At 39.1% G+C, this 21,024-nt stretch overlaps 1 protein-coding gene across 1 annotated transcript in view; it reads right to left on the reverse strand.

The window, feature by feature from the left end:
- The window catches only part of NEB (nebulin), a 211,255-nt gene that overhangs the window by 35,460 nt on the left and 154,771 nt on the right, over window positions 1–21,024 (reverse strand). Inside the window, exons 117-132 of the mRNA XM_056861655.1 lie at window positions 20,861–20,965; window positions 19,364–19,468; window positions 18,525–18,629; window positions 15,451–15,555; window positions 13,604–13,711; window positions 12,061–12,165; window positions 11,206–11,310; window positions 10,986–11,090; window positions 10,201–10,305; window positions 10,001–10,111; window positions 8,564–8,674; window positions 7,876–7,977; window positions 7,638–7,742; window positions 1,785–1,895; window positions 1,528–1,635; window positions 663–767 (exon numbers count right to left, since the gene is read on the reverse strand). Of these exons, the coding sequence (XP_056717633.1) occupies window positions 663–767; window positions 1,528–1,635; window positions 1,785–1,895; window positions 7,638–7,742; window positions 7,876–7,977; window positions 8,564–8,674; window positions 10,001–10,111; window positions 10,201–10,305; window positions 10,986–11,090; window positions 11,206–11,310; window positions 12,061–12,165; window positions 13,604–13,711; window positions 15,451–15,555; window positions 18,525–18,629; window positions 19,364–19,468; window positions 20,861–20,965 (1,701 nt within the window). The remainder of the gene's footprint in view (window positions 1–662; window positions 768–1,527; window positions 1,636–1,784; window positions 1,896–7,637; window positions 7,743–7,875; window positions 7,978–8,563; window positions 8,675–10,000; window positions 10,112–10,200; window positions 10,306–10,985; window positions 11,091–11,205; window positions 11,311–12,060; window positions 12,166–13,603; window positions 13,712–15,450; window positions 15,556–18,524; window positions 18,630–19,363; window positions 19,469–20,860; window positions 20,966–21,024) is intronic.

A 21,024-nucleotide genomic window follows, 5' to 3' on the forward strand; every position in this document is an offset into this window, starting at 1 on the left:
TCTATAGTAAATTTCCTCATCTCCAATTTAACTAAAAGGTTGGATATAAATAAACCAATACACAACTCCCCACCAAAGCCTAGGCAACTCTGAATACATAAAAGTGACACTCCAGCCCTCCAGCCTCTGCCGTTGCTGAAATAGTGGGTATTTGTATCATTATCGACTTCTTCCACTGTTAAGATAAGACACCCCATCCTGGTAGCTGGCTGTTTCCTCAGTAGCCTTCCTTGCCCCCAGACCTAACCATACCAGACTGTTCTCTTCAGGATACCTTTTATTTTTCTTGCCTATAAATGTTGGATATAAATAAATCCAAGAGCCCTTTGGCGCAGAGTGGTAAGCTGCAGTACTGCAGTCAAAAGCTCTGCTCACAACCTGAGTTTGATCCCAAGTGAAGTTGGTTTCAGGTAGCCGGCTCAAGGTTGACTCAGCCTTCCATCCTTCTGAGGTTAGTAAAATGAGTACCCAGCTTGCAGGGAGTAAACTGTAGATGACTGGGGAAGGCAACGGCAAACCCCCCTGTAAACATAGTCTGCCTAATAAACGTCGGGATGTGACGTCACTCCATGAGAAAGTAATGACCCAGTATTTTTTTTATAAATCCTTAAAATAAATAGTGAGAAATACCAGAAATGAGAGATGTTGATCATCTGACTTACTTGGCTCTGAAGTTCTGAGGCCTCCTTTAGATGAAGCTGTTCAAGGTTATCTGGAACCACGTGGTAGTGACCCTTACTCTTCTCATACTGCTTCTTGTATTGATACTAAAGGAAAGGTGTCAGAACCACCTCAATAAAAAAAATCCTAACCAGATCAGCCTTATATTTCCAGCTAATCCAAACATTTCAATAAAAAGGCGGAAATCAGAAATACAATTTTGTTTAAAAAAAGAAAAAGGAAATGAAAGCAAAATAAAATAAAACCTAAGCCAGGCAGATATTTTAATGCTGAATTGTCTAGGAAGGGGCAAGATTTTGTATTAACTTAAAATGAAACAAAAAGCCCTTCCTTTAAAAGAAAAAAAGAGTATAAAACAGGGGTCGATCGGGTGGTGTGACTGAGATCTTCTCATGTTAGTGCATTCATCATTCTGTAGCAAAACAGCCATATGATGAGAAACTCATGAAAAAGCAGAATAATTTTTAAAAGGTTTATTTCAGTTATCAAATAAATTTTCAAAGAGTAGTAAAAGTAAAAGAAATTTGTGAAAACAAGGGGAAAATGGAATTTCTGTTAGTCAAAACCACAAGTTAAAAATGTAAAAAAAAATCCATTAAGATTTGGTTAGAAGTTTTACAACATCCAGAATTGTACAGCTAATAGAAAATTATCTAGAGACTAAAGGTATTAATGTCACTAATCTACGTGTAGTAGAATCATTAGGCAGGAGAGAAGAGATCACTACCAGGTGATTTCCTAGGAAGTCAAGGAGGAAAGCTGTTACAGAAGTTGTTAGCACAGATTATCTCGGAAATGTAGAAGGAAGTAATGTTAAATAGATGTGGGCGTCTCTAAGGGACTTACGGAACTGGCAAGCTGGCTGGTACCCAGGGCATGATTCATTGAAAGGGATTCAGACATATCTGTCACTGGTTTGTGAAATTTCTTCAGGTGGTCTGCCTTATATTTAACCTGCAAGGAGAAAAGAAAAAAAATCATTTTCTGTAAAGGAGGATATAAACAATACAGAAAATTCTAACCAGTGGAGGACATAAAGCAAGCCCCCATGTAATTCAACTTTATATCAAAACTATGCTGAAAGGATAATAAATCAGATGTACCTCACTAGCGATGTGATGAGCATCTTGTAGGGTCTTGTAAATCTTGCTCTCCTTCAGGTCATAATGCGGCTTCTTTCCCTTCTCCTTGTCAAATTTCTCTTTATACTTCTGCTAAATCCCAAGAGAACAAGTGTTATTCCAATCTGTCCTGGATATTTTGCTTATCCAGTGGCCCAAAGAGAGGTCCAAAGTCCGGTTGGAAAAAGGAAGCTTGACTGCAAGCAAGCCGGCTCAAAGATGCGGGACATAAGAACAATACAGAAGATAGGACCAAAGATATTGCCGGAAAGAAATGATCACATGTCTCTTTAACAAGGTGACATTTGCCACTTTCATTCATGTTTATGTTTCAGCTCCATGCTTGAAGTATACAACTTGTCAGTTAACAAGAATTTAGAGAAAGATGACATGGCTTTGACAAGCGATAGTTGCTAAGGCACCTGAAATAAATTATGGTTGTGCACATTTTAACAACTTGCCTAAAATTGCCATTAACTTTCTGTTACAAGAAACAACGCAATAGAAATAACTGCATAATTGCTCACTTTTAAAATTATTTGTTTCCCACTGTTCGTCTAAAGAGTTTAAAGTAGTATTTGAGCATTAAGACAACTCTGATGGAAATGCTACTCCATTCCATCCCTCAAACAAGCTGAGGGTGTTGGGTGTGAGATGGTGAGGCATGAGCCTGTCCCAACATGGTTGTATGGAGGCGTATCAGCTTCAGGGAGCAGGGAATGCATGAGAGAAAGGACTGCTGGACATCCCCTCATCCTTCTGTTCCTCTTACCATCCCTGACAGTGCTGTCCTAAGCAAAGGTGAAGTCAACAGGCTTAGAGGAATGTAATACGGCTTAGGGTGGAACTGTGAATTACCCAAGGCCCCATTCATTTAGCTTTATAGCCAAACATGGATTTGAACTTGAATTTTCCACATTATAACTTCATGCTCTAGCTGCTGCATAACAATGTCCAATAGGACAGACATTTTAAGTCTTTGATCTCACAGACAAACAAATGCTTCAACCTCTCACTGTTAGAGGAGTCAGGGAGAGGCCGTGACTCAGTGGCATGCAGAAAGTCCTGGTTCAACCCCCGGCATCTCCAGTTAAAGGGACTAGGCAGGTAGGTGGTGTGAAAGACCCCTGCCTGAGACCCTGGAGAGCCACTGCCATTCTGTCTAGACAATACTGACTTTGATGGACCAAGGGTCTGATTCAGTATAAGGCAGCTTCATGTGTTCATGTGTAGAATAATGGCAGCAAGCCTGAATTCCAAACCTTTTAAAATTATTTTTCTATCCCCACTGATTTACAGTTTAATTGTTCCTAAGAAAAGTACCTGCAGAGGACTAAATACTGGCAATGGATGTAATCAATCACTGCAAGGTTAATTTCACTTTAATGGGGAAACGTATTGCATAGAGAAGTTGCTTTTTCGGAGGAAGAATTGAATGCGGGCATTATCTACTACTACTGCTTAGCACCAACAATGTGTTAAGTACAGAGTAAGCTTTAAATTAAGCTTAATCACCAAAATGATCAAGCAACTTCATCAAACACCAGGCAAGAAATTAGTTGTTTCCTAGAAAAGAATGAGTACTGCTACAAATTGGGAGAATCAGCAGGCCAAAATTAAGCACATTAAACCCCATTGATTTCAGTGGGACTGTTCAGCACACTATGTTAACTCTTTCTCACTATATCTTGGATTTACAACATCTTGGTCTTGGAACATCTGATTTTGGTCTGGCTAGTAGCCATTTTTATTTTTGCAAGAGCTGATTGACATAACTGATGAAAGGAATAGATCATGCTAAGAAGCAATGCTTATGCTTGCAAAAAAAGAGATAAATACAATTTAACGTTAGTAAAATGAATGATGCTGTAATGCAAAAATTAAATCACATTCCATGATGTTTTCAAATCTTTAACACATGTTGGCATGTTTTTATCCACACATTTTTCTATCCTGCATGCTGGATAATACCATCTTTTTAACTTTCAGCGCCAAAAGATGCTGACGCTCACATTCAACTGGCATTCAAGTGTACAGTTTAGCTACCCCTTTTTAAAAATACAGAATGTTCTACTAACACTCAAGAAAAGATAGTGGTTGACATCACAAGAGACAAGATTGTTCTCACAACGGCACATAATAACACATCTTTGGAAAAACTTTATGGTTATGTTCCAGGGAGACTGTTTAACGTGCTCATAAAAGATATTTCATTTTTTTTAAGTTATTTTGATCTGCGTGTCACACACTACTTTTCAAATTCACCCCAGTTTCAAAAATATTTTGCTACATGGTACTTGAGACTACTGTTAGCAATAAAGGACATACTCCTAAGCCCCAGGAAGCAAAAATAAACAGGTCTACTACCAGAAGGAGTCCCATTCTATTCACTGGGGTTTACTTCCACAGCAGTGTTTTTAGTATTGCAGCCCTGTGGATTAATGTTAGTATATCAGAATGTTGTTGCTCTGTAGGTACCCAAAGCATGAGAGAAACAGGGTAACACACCCTTTATCCAAGATGATAATGCTTAGGGCTGTGCATGGGGAAAACCTTGCAGAAATAAAGGTGTTCTGCCTACAGCAAATTACCATGGCTACCCCAATGGAATCTGTATACACAGGACCTCAGAGTATTTACAACAGACCAAGAACCCCAGATTACACTGCAAGTCTCTCATTAATGACTTTGACTACGATTCTTGAATGCTAATGAACATTAAAACTAGCCTATTTCTAAAACTCTGAGGGCAAGTTGGAATGAAAGAGGAAAAGAGAATCCTGCTACAAATGAAGAACAAAGGTTAACAACAAACCTATAAGATAAGAGACAGGACTAATTGAGATACTGCATCCTTGAAAAGGAAATACACAGAAAACACAAAACACAGTGCCGATGATACAACACAGTAATTTCTGGTCATAAAAGGATACTGATTTCACTCAAGACCAGAATCATGGCACTGTAAATGTATTCTAACGTCATAAGATGACAAGTCTTCACTAAAACCAGAAGAGTAGATGAAAAAGGTCATAATTTACAGAGAACGTAGTCTTATTCAACAGATTTTCATTGCAATGTCTTGATTTTTTTACACAGATAGAGAAGTTGAATTTTCTAGACATGCAGTGGTTGCATGCAGTAATCACAAAGACAAAGAGGTAATAATATCCTCCCTTTTTCTTATGAAATGTGTCCATAATGTATTTGAAGCTGGGGCAAGTATGCTCTTTTCTCTCTAGGTTATATCAGAATGAAAACGGGAGAAGAATCTGAAAAATATTTCAAAAAACTGCAATGAGTAGTTGTTCTGCGAAAGGGAACAGGCTTTCTGTTCTTGGTTGATTCATTGGTATGATCTGCCACTTCAGTTATGAAAACGTTGTAATGCTGTGAAGCTGCAGTGAATCATTCATTTGCTGTCTGTGTGTGAAAGAAAGGGAAGGAGCGATTTTGTAAGCCCAAGGATCCCCCAGCTTGCTTATATAGTGTCAAACTGTTTTTTTGCTTTTATGTCATAAACCCATACGATTGTTTTAGTGAATGAGAGTCAGAAAAATCATGTCCCTAAGGTCAGGTTGGCTGAAGTGCAGAGATGAAAGAGTACTACACCACATTATAATAGGTATGGTCAGGGTCAGCAGCACTCCTATAGGAAGAGAAGCTACCAGTGGTCCATAAACATTTAAAGAGCCCACTGAGCCAAGTTCCCAACCTGCAAGATCATTGTATTAAGTCAGGAAGAAAAATGGATTAAGGATCACCAGAGTGAGTGAGAGGCATCTTCTTGGTGGAGAAATATCAGCCTAAGTGCCTACAAGTGGGCTGATTTGAGGTTATGTTTCCTTTTCTGACATGAAGTGGTATCTTTCTCATGGATCTTTTTTTTAAAAAACACTAAGATTTGTTATTAGTTCTGAACAGAATTGCCACCTTCATTCAAAGATTAATTCCATCATCCTAGAGTATGTGTGCATGAAGCTGGACAACAGGTCCACAGTTTTATTCAAGCACATTTTCCCTTGAGTTTTTAACGAGCGATGCACTACATGAAATTATATACTAAATTATATCCCCTACTATTTCCATGTGACAGAATTCCAGCCAATGTTACAGGAATCTGCTTTTTTGGTCAAAATCCCTGTTCATGTAAACAGATGTTTGCCTCAAGCCTTCCCTTTGATATAATGCATTATTGCCATTTAATTGAATTCCCCAGGGAAGAAGTATTCAACCACAATCTTACATAAGAAACAGGGAGGAGGTCTCACAGATTTCAAAAGTTTTGATATGCACAAAAAACAATGCATCCCATTTACAATTCAGGCTTATTTCCATGTGCCAAGAATATACAAAATCTAGCAAGACTCATAACACAGGCATTTGCATTCACAGTGGGAGAAGAGAACTGTCACTTTAAATCCATCTTACATGACTACTTAGGACATTAGCTTTCTTATACTGTCTCATCATGGGTGTATCATAAGATGCAGCACCGTGCCCTCTCAAGTGTCCTTTGATGTATTCAGCCTACAAAGTGTAGCAACATAGCAAGATTAGAACTGCATGCCTCCCACAAGGCAGAAAGAGAAGAAAAAGTGGCGTCCATGTTTTGGGAAGTAGAAGGAGGAAGGCGAGAGGGAAAAAAGCTTATACTAGCATATAAAAGAACTGAAACAAAAAGGAACACACTTGTGGGAGGGGCAAGCATAAATATCCTATACTTCCACCTACATCAAAGAAATTGTAGACTAAAATGAGCATTAACATAGTTAACAATTCATGAGAGAATCCATTGGAAAGAAATATGTTTATGCTCATTATCCCCATTTTTCTAGTGATTGAGCAAAGTCACCAGGTTTTCTTCTGAAAACCAACACATTTCTCACATATCGCCAGAAATTGTACAAAATTATTCTCAAGTAGATCTGTGTCTGTGCAAAAAAAAATTTTTTTAACAGATGGTCATTTTACGAAGGAACATGATTTCTTTTTTAAGGTGTATGCATAAGTGCATGTTGTAATGCAGTTATTAGGCCAATAAAGTATGTGTGTGTGTGTGTGAAAAAAAATCACAATAAAATGGTTTCAGGCTAGTAGGGAAAATTGAATCCATCTCGATATAGCTACTTTATTTACAATGGCTGGGTCCTATACTGTCCTTCTGCTTGCGCAACACAGACCTCCAGCATTTTCCACTCATGCAATATGCTGCCCCTTACATGAATGGAAAGCAATGAGCACCAGAGGAATGTACACCGCCAAGAAATGCTTCCATAGTGGAGGACTGCACTATGCAAGTGGAAGGAAAGTACAGGAATCCAAGTCTGTATTTATTTATTATATTTCTAGTCTGTTTTTCAGCCAATGTGGTCCTTAATGCAGCTCAAAGGAATGTTTAAAAAGACACATCCAGTGAAATACAAATCTTCCTGGAGGAGGGGGTTCTCAGCTGAGCCAGATCCAGGCAGGACAGAGGTGTGCTTGGTTGCTTCTCTCCCCGTTGGTACTTAGAAGCTGAAGGAAGAGGCTCTCAACTGGTGATGTGATTAATTAATTTGTACCCAGTCTTTCTTTCCAATGAAGACTCAAGGCAGCATACATCATTCAATTCACCTTCAATTTATCCTCACAACAGCCCTATGAGGTAGGTTAGGTTGTAAGTGTGTGGCTGGCCCAACGTCACCCAGGAAGCTTCCACGGCACGAGTGGGGATTTGAACCCAGGTCTCTCAGATACTCTTAACCACTACACTACACTGACTCTCCTAAATTATTGCTCTTTGACAACCTTATGATCATATTGCTGCAGATTCTGGAGGCCATTTGTTCATACCTGGCTTGTAAGTTTGGACACCTCCTTAGCAAGTTCAATATCGGGACGTCCAAGCATGCTGACTCCCATAGCAGCTTCTCCTCGAGCCTTGGCTTTGTACTGAATCTACGAAATAAATGCAGGTCATTTCAAAAACCTTTGTCTTCTACAGATTGAAGTTAAAATGCATATCTTGAAATAATGTAAATGCATGCTACGGGACATATGTTTCTGAGCAGTAACCCTGAAATGTACTCACATCACTGACTAGCTTGGAGACTTGGGAAGCTTTCTTAATATCTGGTCGGTCTGCCACAGATGAATAAGGAAGTTTGGATTTCGCATCTTTTTTGTACTGAATCTAATAAGTAAAATCAAACATATAAAAAAATGATTTTTGTAGTGTGTTCTAACTAGAAAAAGACACCAATGTAATGCAATTTTACCATGAAGCTTGTCATAAGCAAGATGGGTTCAGTGTTCACAAGAAATAAGTGACTACCCATCATTATACAAGAAGATAGACACGTCTATGGCTTACAAGGACCCCTGCAAGGGATTGGTGTATCTCTGTGAAAGAGCATGCAGAGAAGTTGTACAGTACTTCCCCTACCTCCATGAAGCCCTGAGAGTGTAACTACATACTTAAATCTTATATTTTCTCATCCATTTTCATAAAATGTTGGGAAGATTTGTTTCAAGGTTAACCATAGGTGGGATGAGAAACTGCAGAATAAAACAAAACCTCATGTGAAGGTCACACATTCATAGATTTGTGGTGACCCACTCTAGGGTCATGGACATTACATGTGCAAACGACATGAAAAAGATGGCTCTCTGGTCCACGGGATGCTTCCAGTATGACCTCTGATTTTAAAAGTGATCTTAGATCTTACAGAAATTGTCCATGTAGAATTCTGGATAAAGTACCTGCTGAAGAAACTTACATTACTCTGTTTCTTTGCAACTTCCATTGCATGCTTTACTTCTGGAGGCTCCAGCATGATCGAATAGTTGGACTTGCCTTTCTCTTTCTGAAACTTCTTTTTGTAATTTGTCTGTTTAGAACAGAAAAAATGTCCCTCATTCTCCAATCAAATTGCACTTTGTTGACATTTAGATCACTCATTTACAGAAAGAACTTTTTCATGGTGCAATCCAATGTAGAGTTGCTGTAGTCTAAACTGATTGAAAACAATAGACTTAGACTGGAGTAACTCTGCATAGGATTTACTCTATTTGTTTGATCTCAAGGTCAGATATACAACCAAGCTGGAAACATAAATGAGAATAAAACCACCAGCAAGGGCTGATCTCTTCAAGAAAACTGCACCGATTAATAATAAAGTCATCATTAAATCTCTATCTCTTTTTTTGTAATTTCTAAAAATATCACAGCACAAACAATAATCAGTTATCTGAAGTCTTCTATTTACTTCAGTGGGAAAAAAGAACAAAATACTGTATTAAATCTCATTTTAGAAAAATGTTATTATTACTACCAATTTTAAATATAATCCAGCATTCCTTCTAACAGCAGCCTTCTTACTTGTATTACATGAACGCAACAAAAGGATGCACTCACAAACAAGGATGGAGTTTTTCCATATATGAGGGACTTCAGGGACTTCCTATATATGCAACAATATTAGTTTTTTAATTTAAAGGACAAATCATGCCCCTCAAAGCCAAATATGGATTGAGCATGTGCACTGCCCTCAGAGTGTTGAGAGAAGGTTAGAGTCAATTAAATGAAAGAAAAACAAGGAGATGAGCGAATTGGCCTGGTCGTGCCATGGAGTGCTTATAGTAGGGGAGAAAGGGGGAGATCTGTCAGTGAGTGAGAAGATTTGCCAATAATTTAGTCCCCTTGTGATTCTTTGCAGATCTCCAGTTTGTCATTTCTTAAAGCACCTCATAGTCTTTGTTGTGCGTGCCTAATTGACTTCTTCACAAACGTTCTCCATTTTTTTCCAATATACAACTGGATTTTTGAATCCATTTTCTTCAAGTCACATGCTAGGCTTCCATATACACAGCTGTCCACCAAAGCCATTAGAAATATGATCAGCTTCCATTATGAAAACAGTTATATTGTTATCAGTCCCGTCAGGATCGGCTTCAAAAATAGGCTTCAAAAATATGTGGGAGAGGGGGAAGCTGAGCAAGAGGGGAGGAAATAAAAAGGGGGCGGGACTAAGAGCTATCACTTCGGTTTTTTCGAGGTGATGAGAAGGAGGGTAGGCCCCTTTTCTTCTGATAACAAGTAATAATCAGCATATGGTATAGTTTCCTGAGGATAAACAACTAGGCACAGAGAATAAATCAAAACAAACACCAAAATCTATTCAACCTGTGAAGTGAATAAATTGGCAGTAGCTCACCTCACTGACATTCTTGGTGACTTCTTTGACGTGAACAGTATCACGTGTCTCTGGCAATTTTGTGAAAGAGCCGTGTGGAAGGTGCTTCTTCACATGTTCTTTGTATTTGTTCTAATTACGAAGAGTAAAAGTATTTCAAAAATCAACAGTCTCAAGAAGGAAAACATTTTAAAACTAGAACATTGTAAAAAAAAAATTACCTCAGACACGAGAGAGCTAACAGCTTTTGCAAGGAGAATCTGAGGAGTATCTGGGACAGCATGGATAATTCCTCTTTCCTTGTTATGCTTCTCCTTATATTTTAGCTGGAATGTAGGTTGTAAATATATTACTTTTAAGCAATGTTCATCAATGTAGGTAATTGTTTCAACTGATATTGTCTAACAGCTCCAGTTAGAATTAAACCTCAAATAAGAATATTTACAAAAATGAGGTTTACAGTCATTTTTGTCGCAATTGGTTTGCAACAAGAAAGCAAAAAAACTATTTATGAAACTAGTATAACTCACTACAATTTATATCTAATTAATTTTACCTCCTACATATAGAAGAAGAGGAAGAAGAAGAGGAGGAGGAGGAGGAGGAAGAGGAAGCAGAAGAAGAAGAAGAAGAGGAGGAGGAAGAAGAGTTGGTTTTTATATGCCGACTTTCTCTACCACTTAAGGAAGAGTCAAACCGGCTTACAATCACCTTCCCTTCCCCTCCCCACAACAGATACCCTTTGAAGGTGGGGCTGAGAGATCTCTAAGAGAGCTGTGACTATCCCAAAGTCACCCAGCTGGCTTCATGTGGAGGAGTGGGGAAACCAACCTGGTTCACCAGATTAGCGTCCACCACTCATGTGGAGGAGGGGGAACCAAACCCGGTTCTCCAGATTAGAGTCCACCGCTCCAAACCACCGCTCCAAACCACCGCTCTTAACCACTACACCACGCCAGCTTATTTAGGACATACAACTTCTTTAAAAGGTTATCAAACCACTTACATCACTCGCCAAGATGGCATTCTGTAAAGCCAACACGGTGTTTTTGTCATCTGTTACAGAGATCTTGCATCCTTTAAAGTATTCTCGGTCGTACCTGTAGTCATACTGTAAAGAAAAGGACAATAAAGGTGACATATGTGTGGCCAGTTCCAGCCACGGTATCATTTGCCACCTTAAGAATTAATGCTAGTGAATGAATTTTTTTTTCTCATTTCTTTACATCGCTCTGTTGCAAGGATGATTTGGCATTTTGGATGAAGTCAGGTCTGTCCACAGTCCAGTGCCAGTGAGCCTTGGCCGCTTCGTATTTCTTCTTGTAATCCAGCTGTTTAAACAGAAGTAGAAACATGAATCAAGCTCTTCTTTTAAAAGAGCCACTGTGGGAATATCTATACTGCAGACCTCGGTCTCAAGGAGGGGAAGGAGCTACTTCAGGTGGAAGCAGTGGGGATGAGAGGCAGCAGGTGGACAGGCAGAGGTGTGGGGGGTGCTGTTGCCAGAAGAGCAGGTAGGTGGGCAGCTTCAGGTGGCATCCCTCATTGAGCCAGCACTGGTCTGAGAAAAGCAGGGAACATCAGTTCTAAATTCCCCCCCTCAAAAAAAATCTGTATTTTCTATGGTATCAGCAATTGCTCTTTTAGCACTCAGGAATTTTTGCTATGCTAGGGTTGCTGAGGAAAGAACATGATACATATTATGGTTATGAGCTGATCATACTGAAGAAGAGAAAAACCAAGCCAGGTGCTAGAGCTAATGTTTGGAATCAGTGAAGTCCCTCAGTTTCCAGGAGTGCAAATGAATGTTTATTTTCCTAAGCCACACGGGGTCTCTACGAAAGCTGGGTTTTGGGAATCAACATCATCTCTCTTATGTTCTCTGCCTCAAAAGACAGAATGGTCAAAATTTCTCAATATAATCTTCCCTTTATTCCCCTGTCCACTCTATCATAGTTTTTAGGGTTCTTAAAAGAATATGAGAACTAGCATTTGAAGTGGCCTGAGCTGAGCGGGTCCTGAGCATCCAATCATCTCAGTTTTCTTTAAAAGGCAAACAAGAGAACTAAAATTGAACTCACATTGCTGTTGACTTTGTAGGCCTGTTTGGCAGACTTTATGTGAACAGAATCTGGTACCACGTTGCAATGGGACTTATTTTGCTGATAGAGTTCTTTGTATTTCAACTGTTGAAAGAACAAAAGATCATTTTTTTTTTCATTGATAGAAGGTCTTCAACCACAAAGTTAAACAGAAATCAACCAACGACACTGTAGGAAATAGTGGCAACCAGAAACACTGCTGTTGTCGCTTGTGTGCTTCAATGTATTCAGGAAGAGTGTTAGATGGACTGTGGCCAATGAAAATGGCTCATTACAGTTCTTTTGCCATATTCATTAGCCACAGTCCATCTAACACTCTTAGATGGCTATTACTATGCTTGGATGTAGGATATATTTACTATGTTACATCATACTGAACTTCAGGTGATTCATGCATATGAATAAATGTTCTTGGTCTTGATCTTGGATTCATACATATGATGCTTGGATTCATACATATGATCCCCTTCCGCCTTCAATTGGGAATGAGCCCATTCAAGTTAATCTTCTCTTAATTAAAAAGCTGAGTAAACTAGCTTGTCTTTTACACAGACAAAAATCCAAAAAGTTTGAAAAAATTGAATGCTTTTTCCTAGAATATGCAATTAGTTCAAACTTCTATATTTTGATGTCATTGTATCTAGTAATACAATATATTCTAGACCTTTGATTTTATCTGGTTTGCTATAAAAAGTATTTTTTAAATTTAAAATCCATATTTAAAAATAAACAAATAAACAATATTTCAGAACGAAGGCCCTGTAGCATTTCCAACAATATTAGGTCACCTCCCCAACCTTCTGTGGCCTACTACTGTCCCCCTTTCCCAAACTTATCCTGGCAAGGCAAGGGGTAGGCTTAATAGCAGGGAGAGCTAGAGCTTCAAGCTTGAAGACCTCATTTTTAAGTCTTAGATATTTCTCTGCTGACACAGGGACCATAGGAGATGCAATAACTAATACTTCCCAATTCAATAGATAAAAAATTAATTACTAGCAGAAGGAAGAGAAACAAGTAGCATTCCACATAGGGGAAAAACTCAATTAACTTGTATTTCAAGTTGATGAATAATCCATTGTTAATGTATGTCTTTCACTCCTAAAGCCAATAAGAATATTATGATATCCTTTTAAAGATTCTGAAAATTGAGTGCATAATAATTAAGTTTCAGGGTCCTTCTTCTAATCCCAATAGCAAGATAAGTAAACTGAGTGACAGGTAGATAATAAAATACATGTAAATGAGAGAGGATGCTTTATTTTTACACCAGCAATTAGTCAACACTCAACTGTGTTCTGAAACTCTCATTTCAGAACTGTTTTGCATCAAATATCAACAGCATTTGTAAATAGTATACTACTTGTTGAATTTAAAATAAGATTTATAGAGTCTACAGCAAGGCTGGATCTTTTGGCGACATAAACCAAATCCAATTCAGAAAGAAAGAGCAGCACAGAATAAAGGGTAAAAAGAAAAATTACAAATATTACTGTATATAGCCTAAAAGGCAAAGTCTACTCACATCACTTATTCTGTCCTTGACCTTTCGTACGTGGAGCAACATGGGAGTGTCATGGATTGTGGTATATCCTTTTGCTCTGGCCTTGACATGTTCCATCTTGTAAAGGATCTGTCGGAAAGAAAATGTCAGGTTAGTGTCTCCAGTAATTATGAGGAATGTTTTCCTTTGGAAAAAAAAGAAATCAAAATGAAACTGTAAACAGACACATGTTCATTATTTATAAGAAGCCTTAATAAACGTTGAGAGGGCAATCTATGTACCTTACCCAATGTTTATTCAGCTGGTAAGTTAATGTGATCTTGGGGTGCATCAACAGAGGCATAACATCCAAAATGCAAGCTGTCATAGTTCCACTGTACACTGCATTGGTCAGGCTGCACCTGGAGTACTGTGTGCAGTTTTGGAGGCCTCACTTCAAAAAGGATGGGGACAGAATAGAGTGGGTACAGAGGAGAGTGACAAGGATGATCAGGGGCCTGGAGACCAAGCCCTATGAGGAAAGGCTGAGGGAATTGGAAATGTTTCGTCTGGAGGGGGGACATGATTGCTCTCTTTAAGTATTTGAAGGGCTGTCACTTAGACAAGGGCAGGGAGCTATTCCTGTTGGCAACAGAGGAAAGGACTTGCAATAATGGGTTTAAACTGTGGGCAGAAAGGTACCAGTTGGATATCAGGAAACAAAGTTTTACAGTAAGAGTTGTTTGACAGTGGAATCAGCTATCTAGGGAGGTGGTGAGCTCCCCCTCACGGACAGTCTTTAAGCAGAGGCTAGACAAATACTTGTCAGGGATGCTGTAGGCTGATCCTGCATTAAGCAGGGGGTTGGACTAGATGGCCCATATGGACCCTTTCAACTCTATGATTCTATGTATATATCATGCTCAAAGATAGATGAAGGACCAGAGTAGGCTGGAAACTTAGATGAGCACATACCCAAAGCCCAGTTTTTGAAAGAAAACCAGTGTGGAGTAGTGCTTAGAGAAAGGGTCTCCAACCTTTTTGAGCCCATGGGCACACTTGGAATTCTGACACGGCATGGTGGATGCAGCAACAAAATGTCTGTAACAAAATGTCTGCCACAGGAGGCAGAGCCAGCCACAAAATGATTGCCACAGCTTAACTTCACTAACACAGTGCAGATCCTTGTGCTGTGGGGGCAGCTGCTGTCAAAGCAACATTAAAAAAAAATCTGTACAGCCAATCAAATCTCCAATAGTCAATCAAAAGCCTTGATGGGCAAAATCCCTACCTGGTCCTGGCCACTTCCCAAAAACACTTGGTGGGCACCAGAAAAGGTGTCGGCAGGTGCCATGGCATCCACAGGCACCACATTGGGAACCCTTGGCTTAGAGGGTCAAACTAAAGATGGAAACACCTGAATCCAAGTCCCCACTCATCCATGAAACTCCCTGGGTAACCTCAGGTGAACCAGTCTCTCTCATCCTAACTTACATCATAGGATTGTTTTGAAGATGTGATGGGGGAAGCCATGTATGCTGCCCTGAGTTCCTTGGAGAAAGGTTGCCCTTTAAAATCTAAAAAGTAGGTTAAAAACTACATGTGGAGGTATCCCATGCCTCACCCATTCACACCAAAGAAACTTGATGATTATTGTGTTCCTCTGATTTGTCTAAGGATTCTCAGCTAACTAGTCAGTAGACAACCTCATTTATTTTTCCCGTTCTAGATTATGAGTGCAACAGCATCTGCCCAAGCTGGTACGATTTGTTGCTTTTATTTAACATTTTCTTCACATGCACACTTGGCCCTGAAAATCCTGACTGCCCCTCTCAGATTAGTCCAGAAAAAAAACTTAATGCCATCTCTTTTATAGTTTCTATACTCACATCACTGATTTCCTTGTTGACTTTTGTTGTCCTTAGATGCTCCGGAGTATCCACAACACTTGTAAACTTGTCCTTCTGCTTTTCATATAACCTTTTGTACTTGTACTATTGATGGAAAAATACATAACAGTTAATGGCTTGAAACACAACATGAACACCACAAAACACCTTTGAAGAAGAGTGATGATAAACTATAAGTTTTCCAGCTCTTCTCAAACCACAGGGCTTGTTTACATGAATAAGAAAATTGTGTGAATAATACATTTTAGAAGGGACTCATTAGGCCTATGGAAATGAATGATGTTGTGTGAGCTGATGAGTGAGGATCACACTCTTCTGGTACTAGGGGTGTGAACAATTTTTTTCAATATTCGGTATTTGGATTTTTCAAAAAAAAAATGGTATTAATAAACCTGAAAAAATCCTGAAAAAACCCCCAGATCTTTCAGATCCACCACGCTGGCCTTCTCCAGGGTCTGGAGAAGGCTGGTGGGGGGGGGGGGGAGATCTGAAAGCAATCCATGATGCGCCTATTCTCCGGACTCCAAAGAAGCAGCCCAGCGTGGATTTCTATCCGTTCTGCCCTGCTGACCTCCTCTGGGTTCTGGAGAAGGTTAGGGGTGGAATTCACAGAAATCCAAGTTGTGTCAAGCCCTGCCTCCAGTTTGCTTTGGCCGAAGCAGACTGGAGGCAGGGCTCCCCCCACCCCCCATGGGGCTCTCCTCTCCCCTTCCTTACTTACCTACACTTAACTAGTGTGGCAGCAGAGATCTGCTGCTGCGCTGAAGCAAACTAGGGGCAGGACTCCAAAAAATGGCAGTTGGGCTATAGCGGCCCCGAATAATGCCGAATAAATTTGGCATTATTCAGGGTCTGCTTTTTCGGCCCCCATTTATTGCTGCCATTTTTTTGCTAATAACCCCCTTCCCAAAAAATACTGAAAAGGAATTTCTCAGGGGTTTTAAAAATTCAGCATATTGACATGTACGCCCCTGTCTGGTACCTCATAAGCTATGGTACAGCTTATTGAGTTGTATATACTTTGGTTTTAGAATTCTTTTAATTAGGACTCTTGCAATCCTATGCAGAGTTACTCTAGTCTAAGCCCATTCACTTCAGTGGACTTAGACTGAAGTAACTCTGCACAGGAATGTAGTATTTGTTTTTATATTAATACTCCATAAGGTTGTTTTAGCTAATAATGCCTCAGATAGCAATTTTAACTTACTGTAATGATACTGTTCATATGGCCAATCAGGCCCTGAACAATGTGGCAATTTTAACTATAGCATATGGAAATTTAAATGTGACTAATAATTCTACTGAGGAACATTATTTATGGAACAAAAGGCATTTTTCTACAACTCATTCTATATGACTGAAAGCCTTGGTCTAGTTTCTATTAAATTTGGATGATATAATCAGGCACCAAATTTGCATGTGATTTAAACAGGAGCAAGAAACTTTAGTTTTTGCTTTATTCTTGGTGCATGCACATATATGGAAAGAAAACACAGGGCATGCATAAAGAAGGAAATGCATGTGCAATAACGTACAAAACAATAACAAGAATGTTCTAAAGTTTTGTTGTTAAATAAAGAGCATTTTTGTAACAGTAGGAAGCCCAGTTCTGCAACAGTAAAACTAGTATATTTAGCTGAAAGTCCAAATCTAATTGTTGGTCCAAATTCACATTTAACTATGACCTATTGACCTCAAATATAAGTTACTTCAAAGTATTCTTTAGAAAACGCCCTAGCATCCCAAATCTTGAACATATTACTTGCAAATAAGTTCCATCGAAATCAATAGGTCTTACTTTTACATATATGTGTGTATGTGTGTGTATTCCTATTTAAAGGGATCAATGGGATTATACCAGTTTAAAATTCAAATATTAAATTTGTTTATAAATATTAAACTTGTTTATTTAAATGGAGTTTAAACATATGTATCTAGTATTAGTGTATCTTTATATTATGGACCAGATATTGGACAGCTTCTAACAAAACCCTAACAAGCTCAACTTTGTAATCTGAAAATTAAATTGTATTGTTTATAAAAGATACTATGAAAATCTGGCAGAACTAAGTTCAGATAGTTTGAAGTATTAATTTTTCATGGAACCTCCAAAGATTTCAGCAGTGTTATACTCATGTCTTCAGAATGAAGCCAAAATTCTTATTATACAACATACACAGAGATGGGCAGGAAAGTAACAAAAGTAAGGGGAAAAACCTAGATGGGCCAGCTCTCATTTCTATCAAACTGAGAAGTCCCTCTAAACTAAGAACTTGGTTACTGGATTTTATCTCAGAATGTACTACTCAATAGAATGGATTGATGAGAAGGAAAATGACATCATGAGGCTATGTCAAGCTCACTAGGCTTGAGTATTGCCTCCCAACAGCAATCAAGGAAGATACTGATGACATTTATCTTTTTACCATGTTTAGATGTGTTAGTGCTTGAAAAATATTATGATCACTAGTCAGTTGTCCATCTGGGCAGAACAGCGACACAAAGAGAGGACCCTGTCTATTGCCAGTTCCTAAGGGATGAGGTACAATGTATATCTCTGTTATCTGCACACAGATACATATACCTCCTCCCTCCCACCTACCCAAACACACATACACCAGGGTTACTCTCAATAGAAGCTGAGTTACTCAGGATCAGAGTTATGTGCAGGATGGTATAGCACTTCTCAGGGGATTGAATGGCACTTACATGGGGAAAAAGTACTTGGTTATCATTACAGTGGGGATAAATCTAAATCCCCATTGAGCTCCATTGCTTGAAAGGGGGCTAGTTTTGACTGCTTCAACAGCCTTGCTTGGCTTCATTTGCCCTACATAATTTAATTGCAGCCATTTAGAATCAAACTTGCTCCTATCTGCATAGATCTAATTAAGTCCAAGGGGAACGAATTATCCCTTTTCTCCGTTTCCTAAAACCAGCCCTCTAATTTCTACTTCTATCACAGTCTATTGTTACAATTCTGGAATTTGAGAAAAGGGAGGCAGGGACTCGTGGTTATGTTGCTGTTATTAATGTTAAAATAAATACATTACCTGGCTCCACTGATCTGTGTTGTACAGTGCTGTCAGCATATCTGGCCGCAGAAGTTCATTACATCCATGTTGCAGGAACAACTTGGCACTAGACTTATATTTTTTCTATCCATGCAAACAGCAATGAAGCAGAAAAGAGACTTGTGAAGACAACAAAAACAGCTCTAGATCCCAGAGTGATGAGATTTAGGCCTTCAGCATACTGATATACTCTCAGCATTGCACCAATGAACACTAATGGCCAAAGTGGGGTGGACTGGCCCTTACCAGGAAAGTTCATGGTAGACCACAGTCCTGGAGGGCCACTGGCAGCTGGGAGAAAGTTCAGCAACTTCGCTTTGCTTGCTCCAGGGCTATTTTAATGTCTTAGCCCACTCTGGGCAGACTCTACAGTTACTTACATTTTAATTTAAAAGTGGGAGCATCAGATTGTGTAACAATCACATCTCCATACTATAGAGCAATTCGAATCATTGTAAGGTTCTTCTCAAGTTGAGAATAACAGGTCCATTGGTTTTGTGTTTTCACACAAAAAGATCATAGGGAATAGCTCTAGCTTAACATCAGTGGGCATGGTTTAATGAAGCCATTTCATTGTAGATTGGTACATAGTGCATGAGAACCCATCATGTATGGATAGGCACACTCAAAAAGCTGCTGTGCTGTTTGGGTGGCAAAGTAAAGGTAGTTTCTGGTACCAGCAGAACAAAACATTTTCAATATCATAGGCAAGACCTATGACATCAATGTTCACAGGCATGACGGAGACAGATACGTATCATGTCAAGAAGCGTGTCATGGCCACATTCTGGATGTCCTGGCCAATACAGTCACAGTACCTGACTGCTTAGTTCGCCTCCCAATTTGGCCAGCAAAGTTCTAGGGTCATCCACCACAATGGAATACTTATCTTTCTTCTTCTCGTAATCAGATTTGTACAGTTTCTGCTCAGAGCAGCATATTGGATGATAGCAAAGTGAAAAGGTGGGAGGTACAAAGAAATGTTGAGATAGATGCTTCAATAAAACAAATATCCTTGAGCTAATTAAATACGTTCAATCAGTTCTTCTAAAAAAGATGGGACGGGGGGAGGAAGGGACCCAGAAAGCCCATCTAGACAAGTTGGGTGGGAAAAACATACATTAATTCTGACTTTTAAAGCTGCAACGCTATCAGTACAATTCTAAGCAAAGTTACACTCTTCTAAGCTCACTAACTTCAATGGATTTAGAAGGGTGTAACTCTGTTTAGGATCACACTGTCCAAGTTTTCAGACCCATAGTCCTGACGTGCCATCGTCCAAGTAAGTGGCATTCTGATTTCGTTTGCATCTATCAGATGTGCAGAATCTATATACATTTTTGAATTATATATATGAAAATGCACACACACAGTGTATGACACATTGCACAATTGACCCCCTGGGAGTTGGCTATTTCATGCCATTTTGAACAGCACCATATACGACGGCTGCAAGTTAGAGCACAGTCACATATACTTAAAGTCATTGACTTTAATGTGCTTAAGGGCTTTGGAATTCTGTGCTGAACTGTGGTCGATATGTTTACTGCTTAGCTTGGTCATGTGGAGCTGCATACTGTATACAATAAAAGGCAGACGCCATAGTCTTAGAGGCACAGATTATGTAGCCAGGGGGAGGGGCGATGTTTACTTATCACATTAAACATACAGTAGAATAAACAGCAGAAATGGCAAGGAGGTATTACATATCTCGATATAATGTAATGTAATTGGTAAACCTTCTATTGATATGTGTCTATGCTTCATTTACATGCCACAACAAATTAACCAGTCTTTTACTGAATTAAGGATTACATTGAACCAGATGACCATAGCATTCTGAGGTTTTTTTGCATAATAGATCTGAAGATAATTCAATTAAATTAGGCCTAGACCTTTATTGCTTTAAAGAAAATAGCAAGAGCAGAAGACTGCTTGCATAAAGGACGCTCTATGATGTTCAGTGAATCCTTCCAGCTGCAGTCCTCTGTGTCATACTGAACACCATTCCAGGGGTCCCCAGACCTTCAGGCGTGGCTTTTGGGGGGGGGGGGGTAAAGGAAGCTGCAGTGGGAAGGACAAGTAAGACAAACCCTGTTCCACTCAAGAAACGCCACTTTAAGTTCTTACAGTGCAATCCTACAGAGTTACACCCTTCTACGTCCATTGAAGTCAGTGGGGTTAGAAGGGTGTAACTCTGTTTAGAACTGCACTGTCAAGAGTCCTTGCCAATGAAAATTACTCATGGAGTCTAGGACTTCTTAAGTCAATTGACATGTGATATCTATTCTACATTCACCTGTTGTTTTACTTACCTCATTCATTAGCTGAGTAGCATACTTAAAATGTTTATTAATTGGAGTGTCAGCAACATACTGGAACTTTGACTTTATGCTTTTAACCAATTCCTTGTACTTATACTAGAGGAAACACATACATAAAAAATATATTATTATAAGGGTACAATCGGAACTCCCAA

This window comes from Euleptes europaea, chromosome 15 (assembly GCF_029931775.1).
Source record: "Euleptes europaea isolate rEulEur1 chromosome 15, rEulEur1.hap1, whole genome shotgun sequence".
Lineage (NCBI taxonomy): Eukaryota > Metazoa > Chordata > Lepidosauria > Squamata > Sphaerodactylidae > Euleptes > Euleptes europaea.